Source organism: Amblyomma maculatum, chromosome 8 (assembly GCF_055883805.1).
Source record: "Amblyomma maculatum isolate TAMU_Amacu chromosome 8, ASM5588380v1, whole genome shotgun sequence".
NCBI lineage: Eukaryota > Metazoa > Arthropoda > Arachnida > Ixodida > Ixodidae > Amblyomma > Amblyomma maculatum.
Genome location: NC_139351.1, coordinates 99,142,472 through 99,159,470, shown reverse-complemented (window position 1 = coordinate 99,159,470; position 16,999 = coordinate 99,142,472). Strand labels below are relative to the sequence as shown.

The 16,999-nt window shown below is 44.1% G+C and overlaps 2 protein-coding genes across 2 annotated transcripts; both read right to left on the bottom strand.

Moving 5' to 3' along the window:
* Positions 1-9,840: 9,840 nt before the first annotated feature.
* Positions 9,841-12,786, bottom strand: LOC146181954 (uncharacterized). The gene is made up of 2 exons (XM_084576947.1): positions 12,650-12,786; positions 9,841-11,556 (listed from the first exon to the last, which is right to left on the bottom strand). Exons 1-2 carry the CDS (start codon positions 12,663-12,665, stop codon positions 11,018-11,020), a joined length of 555 nt encoding a protein of 184 aa, XP_084433073.1. The 5' UTR covers positions 12,666-12,786; the 3' UTR covers positions 9,841-11,017.
* Positions 12,787-15,266: 2,480 nt separating this feature from the next.
* On the bottom strand, positions 15,267-16,348 carry LOC146181953 (uncharacterized). Its single transcript, XM_084576946.1, has one exon. The coding sequence runs from the start codon at positions 15,909-15,911 to the stop codon at positions 15,267-15,269; it is 645 nt and encodes a 214-aa protein (XP_084433072.1). The 5' UTR covers positions 15,912-16,348.
* Between the last annotated feature and the right edge of the window lie 651 nt (positions 16,349-16,999).

Sequence of the window (16,999 nt, the reverse complement as noted above, 5' to 3'; positions counted from 1 at the left end):
ATATACCATCCCTGAGTGAAGAAAACATTTAACTCAAGGCCGATCAGCTAAAACTTCCATATACAGTATAACAACTGCAGGTACACGCTAATGCTCCACAAACATAATGTGTCTATAGTTTTTGTTGTTTTTTGTTGCTAATTCTAGCCCTACATACGAAGATATGCGCTGTAAATATTTCAGAATAGAAACACCTCGTTAAAGCGATGTCCGACAAAGCGTCCAATGCGTTCCAGTCTTTGAGAATATTAAACCAAGCGGGGAACACTGCCATATATGGCAAGAGGCATTAAATAACAAGCACTTACCATTTTGGTGCCTTCTGGTGAAGAACTTTGACTCCGCACGCAGAGTTGAAGCTGGCTGACACTCGGTGCGGCGCGGAGACGGCATCCGAGGGCAGAAATTGTAGCTGCCGTGCTTCGGCTGCTCCGTTGCATTCTGCTAGGGTTAGGCCTAGTCTAGGCAAATCTCAGCTGTCCCAGACGGAGCATGTGCCGTTATCTCGTATCTTGATCGACGCACGCCCCTGCTGAAGCGTTTGATATCTTTGGAAGCTAGCGCCGTTCTGTTTCATGCTGGCGGCCTATCAATCATAACTCGACTACACGGTTTTCTTTTCCTAGGCATGGTCCTGGCATGTACAGTCTACGTCACCCTTTTGTAGAGCGCTCGATCTGCGCACTTCCCTGCATAAAAATCGATACCTAGTTGCAGTTTCTACTTTTTACAAGCAATGCTTGTACAGAAGTAGATCCACACAGACCTGTGAAGAATAGTAGCATGAGCACTTCGTTCGCAAATCGTGGGCTGGTTTTTAATTTCGGTTTTTATTGCGGGATGAGCAGTGCCCGAGCTCTCTACACAAGGGTGACGTCGACTGTACAAGTTTGGTAGCGCGCATTAGATTGTATGAACGCTTTTTTTTTTTTTTTGCCTTTTCTGCTGCGGTTGTCAGACGAGTCCGGTATAGTGGTGCAGTAGTTTTTCTTTTATGTATTTTCCTCCATCGTTTCTCTTACCCGTGCATCTTGCGGTTAATATAATCTGGTTTATAGTGACGGACGTCTTTTCGCATCAGTAATAAACAGAATCAGGTACGCCACGCCCTACCTGGGCATCAAGGCCGGAGAAAAGGAGAAATTAGACTGCCTGATCCGAAGATGCATTAAAAATGCGCTAGGACTGCCCATGGGTACCTCGAGCGAACGACTGCTCGAACTCAGGGTGCATAACACGTCGGCAGAATTGGCGGAGGCAGTGCGAGTCTCACAATTAGAGATACTAAGCACTACCGAGACGGGCAGGGTAATCCTTGCAAAAGTAGACCTCAACCCAGACAGATGAGTTAAAAAAAAAGTCACAATTAGCAGGGAAGGCAAGAACGCCTTGGTAGTCCCCCTCCCCCCCCCCCTCCCCCTCCCTAGAAACATGCATCCAGAATTTAATGTCGAAAGAAGGACCAAACGAACCGAAACTCTAGAGCGACGGTTCAAGAACATGGGAGCGAAGGAAGTAGTCTATGTTGATGCGGCAAGTCGCAGAACATGTGCGGCGGTAGCCTCGGTAGTCGATGCCCGAGGGGCACCGGTATCCGCGGCGGCCATCAGAGGCCGCAACATAGAGATTGCGGAGGAAGTTGCGATAGCGCTAGCTTGCTTAGGAACGGAAGCCAAATTCATAATTAGCCACAGAAAAACTGCCATCCAAAATTTTGGGAAGGGGAGGATATCGTCGGAGGCAGCCAAACTCCTCACCCAAAGAACGCTGAATAGCAAAATTCAGTTAATTTGGACACTCGCTCACGCTGCCGTCCCTGGTAACGAGGCGGCTCGCGAGCTAGCCCGAGCTCTCTACTTCAAAAAAAAAAAGAAAAAAAAAACTTGTCCCCCCCCCCCCCCCCCCCCCCCCCCCTGAGAATATACCTCCGGAGCCACTGAAAGCGGTGGCTCTCGCATCGTGTTCCTGACTGGACCCTGCGGGCTTTTTTTTTTTTTTCTTTAGCTCCACTAGTTCCTGCCTATTCGAACTCCCCCCTCCAACACCAACATACAACTTTCTGTGTCCCACTTCTTGCTACGCGCGCAGTGCAGAGCCAGTTTCTTCAAGACAGTGTTTTTTCTCACCCTAGCTTGTTTGTCAGTTTCGGGTCGTCAGCGTAAAGACCATCCGATGATCAGACCTTGGTATCACGCTAATATGCAACGCGCGAGCTTTTGAGTATGCCAAGAAGCTTAATAGCACAAATGTCTAGGAAATTGGCACAAGAGCGTAAGGGGCGTAGCAAACAAGGCAACACGTGCTCGATTTGTGCTTGTGGCGACTAAAGGTGCAGGCCACACAGCCAAACCTGGCACAGATGGTAAAGCGTACGCGTCCATTGCACGTTTCTTTGGTGGAATATTTCAATGGCATGGGCAGCACCGGGACAAAGTTCTGCTGCCAGCGGTCTCATTTGTGTTGAAAAGCCCGTATTTGCCGTAGTAGATAAATAATGGGGGAGCATCTGACATATAAAACACCGCTTTAACCACACGAACTTGTCTGTCTGGCCTATGGGGTCTGACAGAATGCAAGGGTAGACAGACTGTTATATCACCCTTCTTTATGAAAGGAGAGGCCCGAGTTGGCAGCTCCTGCCAAACGTAATGTCAGGCAACCGTCGTGATCGTGCTTCTAGCAGCAGCTCCTGTACTTGAGCGAGTGCGGGCGATCGCCTGACGCTCGCTTACAAGCCCGGTGCTGCTCCGCATGTCACCAGCGCACTTAGGAGAAGCCTCGGCGCCTGTCATGTATGGGCATGGCCTCCGAGATCACCTCCGCGCGCACGCGCGCGGGGGTAATCTCTGGGCCAGACATTCTAGGCAGAATCTCTGGGCCAGCTGGGCCAGAATGTCTGGCCCAGACATTCTGGTGGCTCAGTTCAGTTCAGTCGTTCAGTCGTGTCCGACTCTTCGTGACCCTATGGACCATGTCACGCCACGCTTTCCGGTCTCTCACTATCTTCCTAACATCACATAACTTCATCTGCAGTGCCTCGAGGATGCCATCTAACCATCGCGTTCGCTGCCTACCCCTTCTCCGGCGACCCTCAACCTTTCCCAACATCAAATCTTTCTCCAGCGACTCATGGATGGATCACTGCCTTCATGGATCACTGCCTTGTCGTGGCGGAGGGGCTTGCGAAACTCGATGAAGTCGTGAGCTCTGCTGTGTAGGGCCACCCAAGATAGACAGGTCACGGCAGAGAGTTCTGACAAAATGTGATTCACTGGAGAAGGTAATGGCAACCCACTCCAGTATTTCCTGCCAAGAAAACCCTATGGCCAGTCACAATACCCTGGTGGCTACTTTTCGCCAAATTGGCTACTTTTAGTGGCCCGGGGCAACCAAGAATTTGCATTGGCGACATGAATTTCTGGCGATTTTCGGTCAAGGCCTCAAGATGTGGGCTCTAAGCCCATGGCTTCCGAACAAACTAACGACAACATTCTCTTTAATCTGTGTGGTTTTAGGAAAGTGTTCTGCCGGTGTTTTTCCTTTTTATTTCGTTTGGGAGGAGTTAGAGGGGGGAAGTAATTTATCTCTCAAGTCCCATGCGCGGGAAGGATGCAAGGAAAGGTTACAGCCTGGGCATCCCAGCCCATCCCTACCGGACCAAGCGTACGCGGCAGACTTTGTCCTCGCCACGGCCTTTCCTCAAACGCAGTTCGCCCCCGGTTTGGGAGGAGTTGAAAAGGAGGATGTAATGTAATAATGCCTGACTTACTCCCAAATTGCCCATACCGCGGTCACGGCATCGGCCAGAATGGTCGAAGTGGTATTCTTCCCTACCCCTTTGCCGAGACGAGCTGCTGCGACGAGGTTCGAAGAAAAAGAAGAAAAAAAAAAAACTTGTGAACTTATGAGGTATGAAGAAAAAAACACATAGTACAACGAGATGGCGCTGCACGCTTAAAAGCAAATAAAAGAAATTGTAAGGTCACGTGGTTCGCACGGTAGAACAGAACCTCCGTTTAAAGGGCAACTCCGGTATTTTTTTCATCATTTTGTGTTTTTAATTGAATTACATTCCTCGGCACGTCCTGACTGCAACACAAAAAACCGTTTTTAAAAATTCCCATTAGAAGCATTTTTAAAAAAAGAAAAACGGCAAATCGAAACCGAAACTGCTTTCACGGCTAGAAACGACGTTATAGTGTTCTAGAATTGAGAAGTGTGCCGTCTGCCGCCGGCGAGCTGGTCGTTTCAGCGATGACAGGAGAGAGGGCGCTGTGTGCAGGAGGAGCGCAGTGAGCGCGGAGCAGACAGCTGGGTGAACCGTCACCGCTAGTTCAATCGGACTTCGAAGGCGCAATAAATTGTGTCGCTTTAGCTCCCACACGCTTGTCTAAATGTATTAAAACGGTTATGTTCATAACTATTTCCCTATAAAATAAGCGGCCGTCGTCAGGGAACAGGCAATGTAAGATACAGATTGCCGACGAACTGACAAGCAACGGCAAGATATATTTCCTGAACGTATTGGGTACTTTATTTCTCGAACACTAGCGGGAGGTTCAGTGACGAATGTCTAACGTATTTCTATGATCATATAAATTTTTAATATTGGATGCACCGGTTTATGCGGGCTAGACTGAAGTCTTCCATCGACGCTCGCACGTACTGAAAACGCAGTGAATGGTGTTTTAGGCTAGGCTAGCGTACTTTTTGCGCCACATGTAAATAGAGGTATGCGAAGATTGCTTGAAGACAGAAATTATGGCAGCGCTTACTGATGACTTTATTTAAATGTGGGCGAATACATATGAACTGGCAGTCCTGCTCAAAACGAAATGAATGAATGAGAGCACATAGCAATGAACGAAACCACATAATGGACGACGTGAAAAAAAAAAAAAATCGCGACTTAGTGCAAGAATATGGTACAAACGTACAAAACTGTACAGAACTATATGAGAATATTAATGAACTGTACTAGGCCGTGAATAAATTAAGCTGCTAAATTTGAAAACACACAAGAGAAAGGCAGAATTATTAAAGTCCTCAAAGACGATTACTTGCACCTCATCAGCTTTAGGTGCTTTACCTGCTCTGCTTTAGAGGTCTGCTCTTGGTTTAGCGACTTGGTATAAAAACCCAATCGCATGAGGACGTAGAACTTCACTATGTTAAGTGTCATTTCTTTTTCATTAGTAGAGCAACCAAACTTGGAAACCTCTGCGCTTTGCAAAAACAAAGCAAATTCACGCATGCTATTTGCGTTAATCTTTCTTGGACTAAAAAAAAAAAAAAAAACCGTGAAAGACTCTTCCAGCGTGTGCACGAGCTTTGCAAGCTCTGAGGACGGATAAAGAAGACCTCCGTGGTCGAAGTTTGAGATAAATTGATTTTCTTCTTTTTGTGCCGCGCACGATTTGCTTGAAATGAGATAAGCGGAGCAAGTACTGCATTTTGACTTCTTCATGAACTTTCTAGCGACATATCTTGCAATATAAGCTATGAGACGGCTAGAACTGCGCCTAGTGACGTATCTGTGGTCATCTGAAGGAAGGGAATTCAAAGAAGCTTCGACGTCCTCGAGCCTTCCCTCGTCAACCAAACGGTCAAGCTCATCAATAGGATTTGAAAGAAGCTGGGTAAGTTTCTCGCTTGTGCGGGTAATTCCAACTAAGGCATTTACAATTTCAGCATTACAATTTCCTGTCTTTGGGGGCTTCGCTAAATTGTAAAATGCCAGGGCATTAACTGTCACTAAAAATTGAGCCGGCGTGGGATGATCGTTGCAGCCATTAAATTGCCTCACGATGCCGAAGAGGTTTTCTAGTTTGTCTTGGCTTGGTCTCGATGTGATAATGTATGTAAAACCGCATTTTGCCGATAAGTAGTCAACGAGGTCGACTGTGGACTGCAAAGTTACCCGAAGGCCTTCCGCGGTGCTGTTCTTAGGAAACCATGCTTTGAGTGTATTTCGAGAAGGGAAGGGTTCGAATAGGGAAGGCAGCAGAAAGAGCACGCAATGAGCAAGAAGAAAGAACGAAAGGAAGGAAAAGAGCATTCAGTAAAAGGAGGGGGGAGGGGGGGGGGGGGGGGGGGCGAAAGTCATACGAGACGGACGGAACTGTTACTGTGCTCTTTGCAAACGTGTTTTCCTGCTTGACCAATCATCGCTCTTCGCTCAACAACGCGCCATAGTACAACAGCCAGATAAGCAACGCGATGCAACAAAATTCACGCAGGAAACGAGCCGCAGAAGCAGACGCCCCAAGCGTTTCCTCTGCGGCGCGCGCGCTTGTGATGCGCTCCTACTAAAGCCCCTCAATAAACTAAAAGTAGCGCCAACATGTGAAGTTTGCCGCCCGCCTCCTCTCCTGCGCTCTCCGTCGTCGTTCGACCCTCTCATTGGCCGAGCGCCGTCACGTGCGCGCGCGCGCTTTTTTTTTTTCTGGGCGTGCAGCTTCCTCCTTTCCAGCGGGGCGGGCGGCGCGCGCGTGGCACATATCGCCGTGTGTTTTGCTGCCACGCGGACTGCTACTAAATCGTTCCCGCTGGCTATTTAATTTTTTTTTTCAAGCATGTTGCGCTCTTTGGCCGGCGGCTGATAGAAGCACGGTGGTGAAGGCGAGTTCAACCAACGCAGACATCGCGTACAAATGGTGTCACGCACTGACAGTTGAAACCGAACCGTTTCAGCGCAAAATATAAAAAAAAAACTGCTACCACGCTTCTCAAGTTTCACGGTAGCTTACAATTCAGTCCAACCTGCAAAGAAACCACACAGACTGCAGCTTCCGCAGCCTAGTTAATTTTTTTTTTTTCAAGCATGTTGCGCATCTTTGTCAATGGCTGACGGACTCAAGGAGGTGAAGGCAAGTTAAATCGACGCCAAAATCGTGTACGTATGGTGACACACCATGGCAGCTGAACACGACACCGTGTCAACGCCAAATATAAAAAAAAATAACTGCTCCCTCCCTCCCCAAGTTTACCGGTAGCTCACAAGTCAATCAAAGCTGCAAAGATTCCACACAGACTGCAGCTTCCGCCGCCTATAGTTAATTTGATCTGCAGGTGAAGTTGAAAATACATGGAAGACAGCTGCTGCCACACTTCTCAAGTTTACCGGCAGCTCGCAATCCAGTCAACGCTGCAAAGAAACCATACACAGACTGTTCCAAAATTGTTCCTGTCCGCCGCCTAGTTACAAATTCTATAAAGCATGCCGCTGAGTGGTCAAATGTGACGAACTACGGACACACGGAGATGACGGCGAGTTGAACCAACGCCGAAATCGCGTATATGTGATGTATGACACTCACAGCTGAAACTATTCTGGCGGGAAATCCCTGTCAACATTCGGTAATTATGTTTCAGCAGTGAGTAATATTTTAACCTGATCACATTGTGACAAAATGCAAGGCTCTGGTGAGACCCGGCGCACGGCCGCCTCGATCGGCGCGCGCGCGCGGCGCTGATCGAGACGGCTGTGAAGGGCGCCTGCTCCGGAGAGCGCGCGCTAGTCGCGCACCCCGTAGGTGGAGCCACGGTCGAAATGCGAGGAGGAGCGGCGCCGCCGGAGGAGGAGAGAGGAGATGGCGCTACTTTTAGTTTATTGAGGGGCTTTAGCTCCTACGGCTGACAGCGCCACCTACGCTTTTCATCGCTCCGGTCTAGTCACTGTAGCTCCGGCGACCACGTCGCTCCCATTGCCGCGCGCCGAAGACGGCACACTTCCCAATTCTAGAACACTATAACGACGTCCCAAGCGACGAAATGGTGGCGTCACACTCAGTATTAGAAAAGCACTGGTACGTGCGTTGGATGGTGAAAATAAAGTATGGAAATCTGCATAAAATGTCTGAGGTAGTTCAATATAAGCCTCACAATTTCATAATCACGCGGGAAGTGGACATTAACGCCTGTACTGTTTGTGACGTCAGAAACAGTGTTGCCCGCAGAAACACTCTCCACTTAAGCCATGAAAACGGCATATTTTAAAGCAGTATTGCGCATGAACGGATTATCGTACGGCTTCCAAATTTTGTAGAATGTGTCAGGACGGAGAGGAGAACCTGTGGTAAAATTTTTCACGATAATATTCGAATGTCGAAAAACCCCCGGAGTTGCCCTTTAAGAGCCTCCCCACCACAACACCCAAACTCGGCGGCCGGCTGCCAGTGCCGACACATCTTCGCGTGGCGTGGCCGCGCATATGCGCCGTGACATTGCCGTAGTCGCGTATGTAGTGTTGGAGTGGTGTTGGCGGTGACCTGAAATAAAATAGGGGATCGAGCGACAGAGAGACATTAGAGGTCTAGTAAAAGTAATAATAAATTGTAAGGAAGAAGATGATACAGCGCCGACACAAACGACAATGAAGACTGCTCGGTTCCTGGCCGATCAGCTGGCGCGCGCACTGAAAGCTCGGACTGTCTTGTTCGGACGAGATTGTGCTTCGCTCCACGATCGTCTTACGTCACCGTCTCCAGTTCTCCGAACAAATTAACCCTCAATAAACCCCTCTTCAAAATTTAAAAGTAATCGGTATCTGACCCGTACGTGATTGTCTTAGCAGTCTGCAGAGCTCGTCACTACAGGCGGGCGTGTGTACTGCATGGCTGAACTATGGTACACACAATAAGTTCAGGTGCGCGGGCAGAAAGAAGACCCGCCGCCACGGTGTTACCACGGTCTACATAAAGGCTTTGAGCCCTTCACGTACGACACACTTTGATCTCAGTCCACATGTCCTTCCTTTTTGAACGTAATTACACGTACAGCATCGCGCGACTTTTTTTTTTTTTTATGAACGAGGGGAACGCGAATAAACCACATGTAGTTTAGATTGCAGCAATAACATGGTGAAACTGGTAGCTGAGACAGTGTTTGCGGCTTTGGCATAACCGTTCTATACTGCAGTGCACCTTTTGATGGTGCGATTACATCCAGATGTCCATGTCTATGTTCAAGAGTGGCTACGTCACATCCAGTCTGCCAGCCAAACGGCCACAAATGCCATAGCTGGCTATATCACGTAATCAGACAAGTGGCCCCACTGCAAAGGCCCTGCACCATCCTTCTAGTGCAGCTGGATGTTGACCACCACGTGAAGTTGCCAGCAGGTCATAATAACAATCTGCTACATTTATAATGCCTTTTCATTAACAGGTTCCTGACAACCAATGATTCTACTGGGGGACATGAAGTCTGATATTTTGAAAACTACACCTCTTGTAATGGTTCAACAAAAAGCTTTGCACCTCAAAGTAAAATGAAATGGGTCTGTGCCCATTTTTTCAGAGGTCAGCCAAAACAAAGCATCCACTTGAAATAATGTGGCCAGAGGAAAAGTTTAATTTAGGGGGTCTGAAGGCAATGCAGGCTATGTGAGATGCCCTAGTGGAAGACTGTGGAAATTTCGACCACCAGCAGTTCTTTAATGTAATCTGACATTGCACAGCGCACGGGCGCCCTGTTTTTTGCCCAATGGAAAAGCGGCCGATGCAACCGGGATTCAATCCCACATTCTTGGGCAAAGCAGTACCTCGGCAGAGTGCCAATGGAAAAGTGGCTACAAAGGGGCAAGCATGTGCAGTGGCAGTGTCTGTGCATATTATATTAGCGCTAACTGTGCACAAGGCAGCATGATGCAAAAATAGAAAAGCAAGCATCATATCATTTAGTTCACTCAGATTTTTTCTTCTCCTAAAAAGAATGACAAATGAAATGCAAAACTTAAGTGGACATATAGTGATATAGAAAAACAAATGTGCAAAATTTGTTCCCAAATAAAAATATTTCCTGTGCACTGTCGTGCCATTAGTAGGAGAATTCCTCTGCAAAAAATACCTTTATTGTAGAATGCAACAACAGGCACTGAAAAAACACATGGCAAAAAAACTCTAATTTGCCAAGGCAGTAATGTTTTTAGGTAGAAAAGCTTGGGTTTGAGGGAGGTAACGAGCTTAGTTTTCTACAGGACTAATTAGAGAAGACAGCATTGGTTTTCAATTAGTAAACACAGGATAACAGTGATGAAAATGAGGATCGCAAATTCAAAACATTGAAATACGCTACAAAAAACATGAAATAATCTCAAATGAACTCAGCAATATGACAAAAAAACAGACAAAGAATGAAGAAAAATGGAGAAAATATATTTGGCGCTGTATTGAAATGACTGCATCAGCAAGAACCTTAGAAAAATAGTTTCATCACCTACAGCAATGCAAATATAATTTATTGCAGTGCCCGCAAGCTTAATAACCCATTAGAGAGCAGCTGATGTGAATGAGATATCGGTTCACTAGAGCTCATCGCAACATCGATTATTCCAAAATAATATGAAATTAAAATCCAAAACAGCGACAATTGTTTGAGAAACGGTAATGCAGAGAACTGAACACTCAAAATATCTTGTTAATTGCATTTAAAGCAACAAGTTGCTTTTAAAGGGTCCAAATTAGGCAAGAAATATTTTCATGCCTGAATATTTTCATTCTCAATACTCCAGCTAACACACAACATAATGAGTAGAAAACATCAAAAGAGTAGGTCTCTTTCATTCTCACGCGATACTTGAAGAATTGATCTAACAGATGAAAACAAATGCATTCAAAATGCAAAAATTAGCATATTACACACACTTTAGTTTCCCTGAAACTCTGAAGGAAAGCATACTCTGAAATACAAGTAGCATCAGTAATAAATAAATAATGCATGTCATTGCTCAGGGCAGTTTAAAAAATTCCAAATAAGCGTTTCATAATAAAATTTAGTATGGAAGTTTGAGAGCTCAATAGTCACCTACATATTGAGAAAACACTCCACAGACAGTACTGCCGTGTTTTCTTATATGTCAGTTTACCATTTTAAAAATGTTAGTGCTTATGAATAAAACATTTTGGATGCAGGCTAAGTAGCTAAACTTATTATAGGTAATTTGAATTTTGCTAGTTTGCAAAGAACAGGATAACTAGGAAATCATTTGAGGACTTCACAGAAATGTATTCTTCCCCTAATGTTCTTTTCCTTTGTGCTTTTTTAAACTGGGCATTCCTGCGAATGCCTTTGGGCACAAGTCACAATGAAATAGCTTTTCACCCTTGTGGGATCTCACATGTCTCAGGAGATTCGAATTCTTCGGAAAGGCCATCGGGCACAGCTGACACTCATATGGCTTTTCACCTGTGTGGGTGCGTATGTGCACCACCAAAGTACCTTGGTGAGCAAATCTCCTTGGACAGTAGGTGCAACAATACGGACGTTCGCCCGTATGAGTCCTAACGTGGGCATTCAGGTGGCCTTTATGATAAAACTTGTTAGTGCACTGGTCACATTGAAATGGACGCTCTCCCGTGTGGGTACGGATGTGCACATCCAACAAGGATTTGGAAACGAAGTACTTGCTGCATTGGCTACATTTGTGCAGCTTGCGGCCTGAGGGTTTCCCCATATGGGAACTCGTAGAATTCGTGCACTGGCTCGTTGGATGCTTCTGATCCGGTGAACCTTGACCAGGAACGGTTGCATACTTGAAGGCTGTAGCAACTGGATCTGCATTTAAAACCCAAAATGCTTTCAATAAGAGGAGAGAACACTGCAACATTCCATTTGGTGTTGGGCAGAAAAGGTAATGCGTGCAAAAATTCAGTTATGAAGTTCAGGATTATGAAGTAAAATTGAGTGCTTGTTATAACTTGGTAAAGAAACTGGCCTCAATCCAAGTTAATAAATAAATATGCACAATTACGAGCTAAATGACTGATTCAAGTTGATGCAAACGTAAGCATTCATTAGTGGCAGTTAATTATGCTTAGCAATTAGGCTCTACAGAAACTTGAAGTTTACTTTCTTTAAAAATTTTAAAAAGAAAGCTAAACACAGTTAAAAAACATTCAAATTTCATATCACTGTCCTTCTTCCTAAAGAACATCCCGTTTCCATGATACACAAATTTTCAGTTTGTGGACAGAAACTGAAAAAGAAGTGCATGTAAATGCTTCCACAATTCACCTAACAGAATGTCCTCAGATGTGAACCAAAGCCTGAAAATGGAATGTAAGAATTCAAGACCTAGGACAAATCCGCAAAGCAACAAATATCTTGACAGCTTGAAAGGGTCATCAAATTTATGCACATAACAAAAAGATCAATTACTTCTAACTAACCACAAATAGCCAGAATACTGCGATGCATAGGTAAATGCACCATGAAAAGGAACAAAAGTGCTTGAGGTAATGTGAGTTAGACCGCGTGCCTGTGGCCATTTAAGCACTCATGGCACGCCTTTTCATGCTTTTGAATGACTGCCTTTAGAGTAAGGGTGCAGCTATTTCTTGCCTCTCTGCAAATAAAAATAAAAAATTAGCAGATATAGGCCTCGCTGATTTGCTTCATGCGCAAGTAGTAATAATGACTTTATTGAAACAAAGCAGTTTGGGGCATACATTCCCCTTGGGCCCCCGCACGGCCCCATACACTCACACGTTCATGTTTCTATGAATCATGACGGCAGCCCAGTCAGCCACGATCTTCTACCGGCCAAGAGGGTCTCCAAGTCAGAATTATACACAGATAGTTCAATATCAGCATGCTATGTAGGATGCGCAGTAGCACAAAAAGTATTGTGAAAAAAATAGAGTGATACCTAAGTTTATGTCCATTTTCACAACTGAGTCGTCTGCGATCTGTATGGCTATAAAAAAATAATTCAGAGCATCAAGAATAGCATGATTTACACTTATTCTCTACTCACCTTAAGTCATCAAAGAAACGCAGTCAAATCATTAATTGAAAACCTTATACACAGCACAAGAAGAGCCACAACAGATGGGGTTCCAAACCATGTTGGAATAAGTGGAAATGAAAAAGTAGACACGTGTGCTGCACAAGCCCAGACTCTAGAGGTTAAAAACATTTTCAGCCAAAGACTCAATGATGTTAGTACACTGTAAGCCAAGAGCAAACTGGCAGTCTAAATTGAACACTGAAGTAAATAATAAGTTACACCTAGTAAAACCTGTCATAATGCAATGGAAGTCATGCTGACACAAAGGAAGATTGATTGAAATCATTTTATGTCGTCTTCGCATTGGACAAACACCCCTGACTCATGGTTTATTATTGGAAAAGAAAACACCGAAATGTGATTTGTGTGGAGAGTGACTATGTAACCTCCATTCTGCCCGCCAAATTGCCACAAATGCCACAGCTTGTTGCGATATCACATAATCAGATATGTGGCCCCACTGCAGAGGCCTTGCACCATCCTTCTAGTGCAGCTAGATGCTTGAACACCACGTGATGCTGCCAGCAAGTCATACAAAGAATCTGCTATGTTTATAATGCCTTTTCATTAGCACACTGCTCAAAACCAGATTCCATATGGGGCTATAAAGTTTGAAATTTTGAAAAATACACCTTTTGTAATGGCTCAACTGGCTTTGCACCTGAAGGCAAAATTAGATGGGTCTGTGCCCGTTTTTCAAAGAGGTCAGCCAAAGCAAAGCACCCACTTGAAATATTGTGGCCAGAGGAAAAGTTTAGTTTACGAGGTTTAAAATCTCACGGCGTCTCAGGCTTTGAGAGTTGCCCTGTGGAAGACTGTGGAAATTTCGACCACCTGCAGTTCTTTAACGTGAACTGACGTCGCAAAGCACATGGGCGCCCCATGGAAAAGTGGATAATGCGACTGGGATTGAAATCCACATCCTTGGGCATATCAATCAAGCACCGTAACCACTGCACCTCCTCGGCAGGGCGCCAACGAAAATGTGGCCACAAAGGCGCAAGCATGTGCAGTGGAAATGTCTGTGCATCTTATATTAGGGCTAATTGTGTACAAGCCAGCAAGATGCAAAAATATAAAAGTCAGCATCATATCGTTTAGTTTACTCAGAATTTTCCTCCCCTTCAAAAAACTGCAAAAGGAAATGGCATGCCTTAGTAGACATATGGTGATACTGAAAAACAAATGTACAAAATTTGTTCCAAAACAAAAAATTTCCTCCACACTGTTGTGCCATTTGTAGGATAATTCCACTGCAAAAACTAGCTTTATTGTGGGATGAAGCACCGCGAACTAATAAAACATATGGTAGAAAATCTCTCATTGGCAGAGGCAGCCATGTTTTTATGTACAAAAAGTTTTGCTGTGATGGAGGTAGGGAGCTTAGCTTTCTACAGGACTAACTTAGATAAGACCGAGTTGGTTTTGAATTACACACAGAGAAGTAATGAAAATGAGAATCACAAAACCGACACATTGCAATAAACTAAATAATACATGAAAGAAACTAAAATGAATTAGGCAATATGACATTGAAAACAGACATGATGAAGAATAAGAATGGACAAAATATATTTGGCACTGCATCGAAATGAATGCATCACCAAGAAGCTTAGAAGAATACAATGTTTCATCACCCACTGCAATGCAAGTATACTTTACTGCAGTGTCCGCATGCCTAACAATCCATTATCTACACAGCAGCTGGTGTGAATGAGATGGGTCAATCAGAGTTCTTTGAAACATAATATTACCACAAAATATACTAAATTTCAATCAAACACAGTGGCCATTCTTTGAGGAATGGTAATGTAAAGCTGAACACTCAAGATTTTTTAACTCCATTTAAATCAACAGGTTTCCTGCAAAGGGTCCAAATTAAACAAGAAATATTTTCATGGAGTGATTTTTTCACTACAGTTAACAAAGAAAACATCAAAGGAGCAGGTCTCTTCCACTGTCATGCCTACGACTAGAAGTGATGTGATATTTCCCGAACTGATGTAAAATGTGAAATCAAAATGCAAAAAAAATGTTACAACCTCGTTGCTTCTCTAAAGCTCTCAAGGGAAGCATGCTTTGAAATACAAGTTGCATCATCGTAATCATCATTATCCTCAGCCTGACTATACCCACTGCAGGGCGAAGGCATCAGTTAAATAATAGGTCATCGTTCTAGTTCATCATAGGAAATTCCAAATAAGAAAGTCATGATATAATTTAAAATGGAAGTTTGAGAGCTCCATAGTCTCCTACATTTTGAGAAAACATTTAGAAGACAGTCTGCGCCTTGTTGTCTGATATCATCAAAATACCTTTTAAATTATGTTAGTGCAAATTAAAAAATTCTACACATTGAAAACCTTTGATGTAGGCTAAGTTGCTAATCTTGTATAGTAGTTGGTATGTAGCTAGCTTGCAAAGAACAGGATAACTAGCAAACCATTTGAGGGCTGCACAGAAGAGTGCTCTCCCTCTAATGTTCCTTCCCTTTGTGCTTTTTTAAACTGGGCATTCTTGAGAATGCCTTTGGGCACAAGTCACATTGAAATGGTTTTTCACCCTTGTGGGATCTCTCATGATTCAGGAGAGCCGAATTATCCACAAAGGTCATTGGGCACAGCTGGCACTGATATGGTCTGTCGCCTGTGTGGGTGCGTATGTGCACCCCCAGATTACATTTGAAAGCAAATCTCTTTTGACAGTAGGTGCAACAATACGGACGTTCACCCGTGTGAGTCTTGATGTGGTTAAGTAGAGTTTGCTTCGCAGCAAATTTTCGGCTACAGTGGTCACATTGGAACGGACGCTCTCCCGTGTGAATTTTGATGTGCCGCTGCAGGTGGGCACTTTGTGTAAATTTGCTATCGCAGAAGTCACATTGGAACGGACGCTCTCCCGTGTGAATCTTGACGTGGGTCTTCAGTTCGCCCTTTCGTATAAACTTGCTATCGCAGTAGTCACAATGGAATGGACGCTCGCCCGTGTGGGCACGGAGGTGTGCATCCAACACGGATTTAAAGTTGAAGCTCTTGCTGCATTGGCTACATTTGTGTAGCTTGTTGCCCGAGGGTATGCCCTTACGAGAGCTACTAGAGGAAGTATCCATGCAAGGGCTCATCCGATGCCTTTGGTCAGGTGAATCACTTGGAAGGGTGTTATACTTGTAGGCTGCGGGACCTGGATCTGCATTAAAACCCAAAATGCTTTAAATAAGAGGACAGAACACTGCAACATTTTATATCATATTTGGCAGAAAAGGTAATGCGTGCGAAAATTCATCTCAAAAGTTACGCAGCTAGTCTGAAGTGAAATTTATGTTTTAACTGCTACAAACTGTACAGGCACAAAGCTCGACTGGACTTGTACTTTTTTCTGCCCAATGTTTACAAGAAATGCGAGTCAATTACCCAGAAATCAGTTCTGTTGCAACAAATTTTAATTCAATAGGTTATTAAAAGAACATCCTGAAGCAAAATACTCTCATTTCAAACTGCGCACGCACTTGATGAGTGAATGTATATTTAAAATGTCCATTTATATTTTTCTGCGTCTATGTTTCTTTGCGCTCTTGTAAGTGATGCGACATGCAGCAGACAAAGATCAAAAGTTTACGTACTCTATCTGTGGATGCTGCATTATGAGCAGACAATTTTCATCCTGCTTTGGGCCAAAGGGTTAACTTTTAAATAAATTTCTTTTTAAAGCTCTTGCATTGCCAGTAGCTTGCATTTTGACTTCGAGATACTGCTAGAACTCTTACTTCAAGTGCATAATATATTAAGTATTATGTGAGCCCAATAGAATATCTTTCACATTTTAATGGTCTGCATCACATTTCAATTCCTAGATTTTGTTGGTTGTGCTTGAAGATAGGTCATGATTATAAACAAAAGCTTTGTGCACCTGTTAGAGCTTAGTACAGCTACACCCTCGACCTGCGTATATGCATGATTATTGGCTCTATGATGGAGACACAAGGTTATGTAAACTTAAATAATTAGTGGCAGCTAGGTATTTTATGAGTGGATATCTACAAAAACTTGGAAAAACTACTTTTTTCAACAGTTTCACAAGGAATATAAACATTTGTGCTCAGAAATCATTAAGTCTATATTGCTCTTCTTGTTCCCATTGAAGATATATTTCTAATATACATGAAAGCTTTCAGTGTTGCTGAGAGAAGCTTAAAAAGAAACAAACTCAAAT

Bases quoted from the DNA above. Each gene is read 5' to 3' on its own strand.
- LOC146181953 (XM_084576946.1), bottom strand. From the start codon at position 15,911: ATGAGCCCTTGCATGGATACTTCCTCTAGTAGCTCTCGTAAGGGCATA.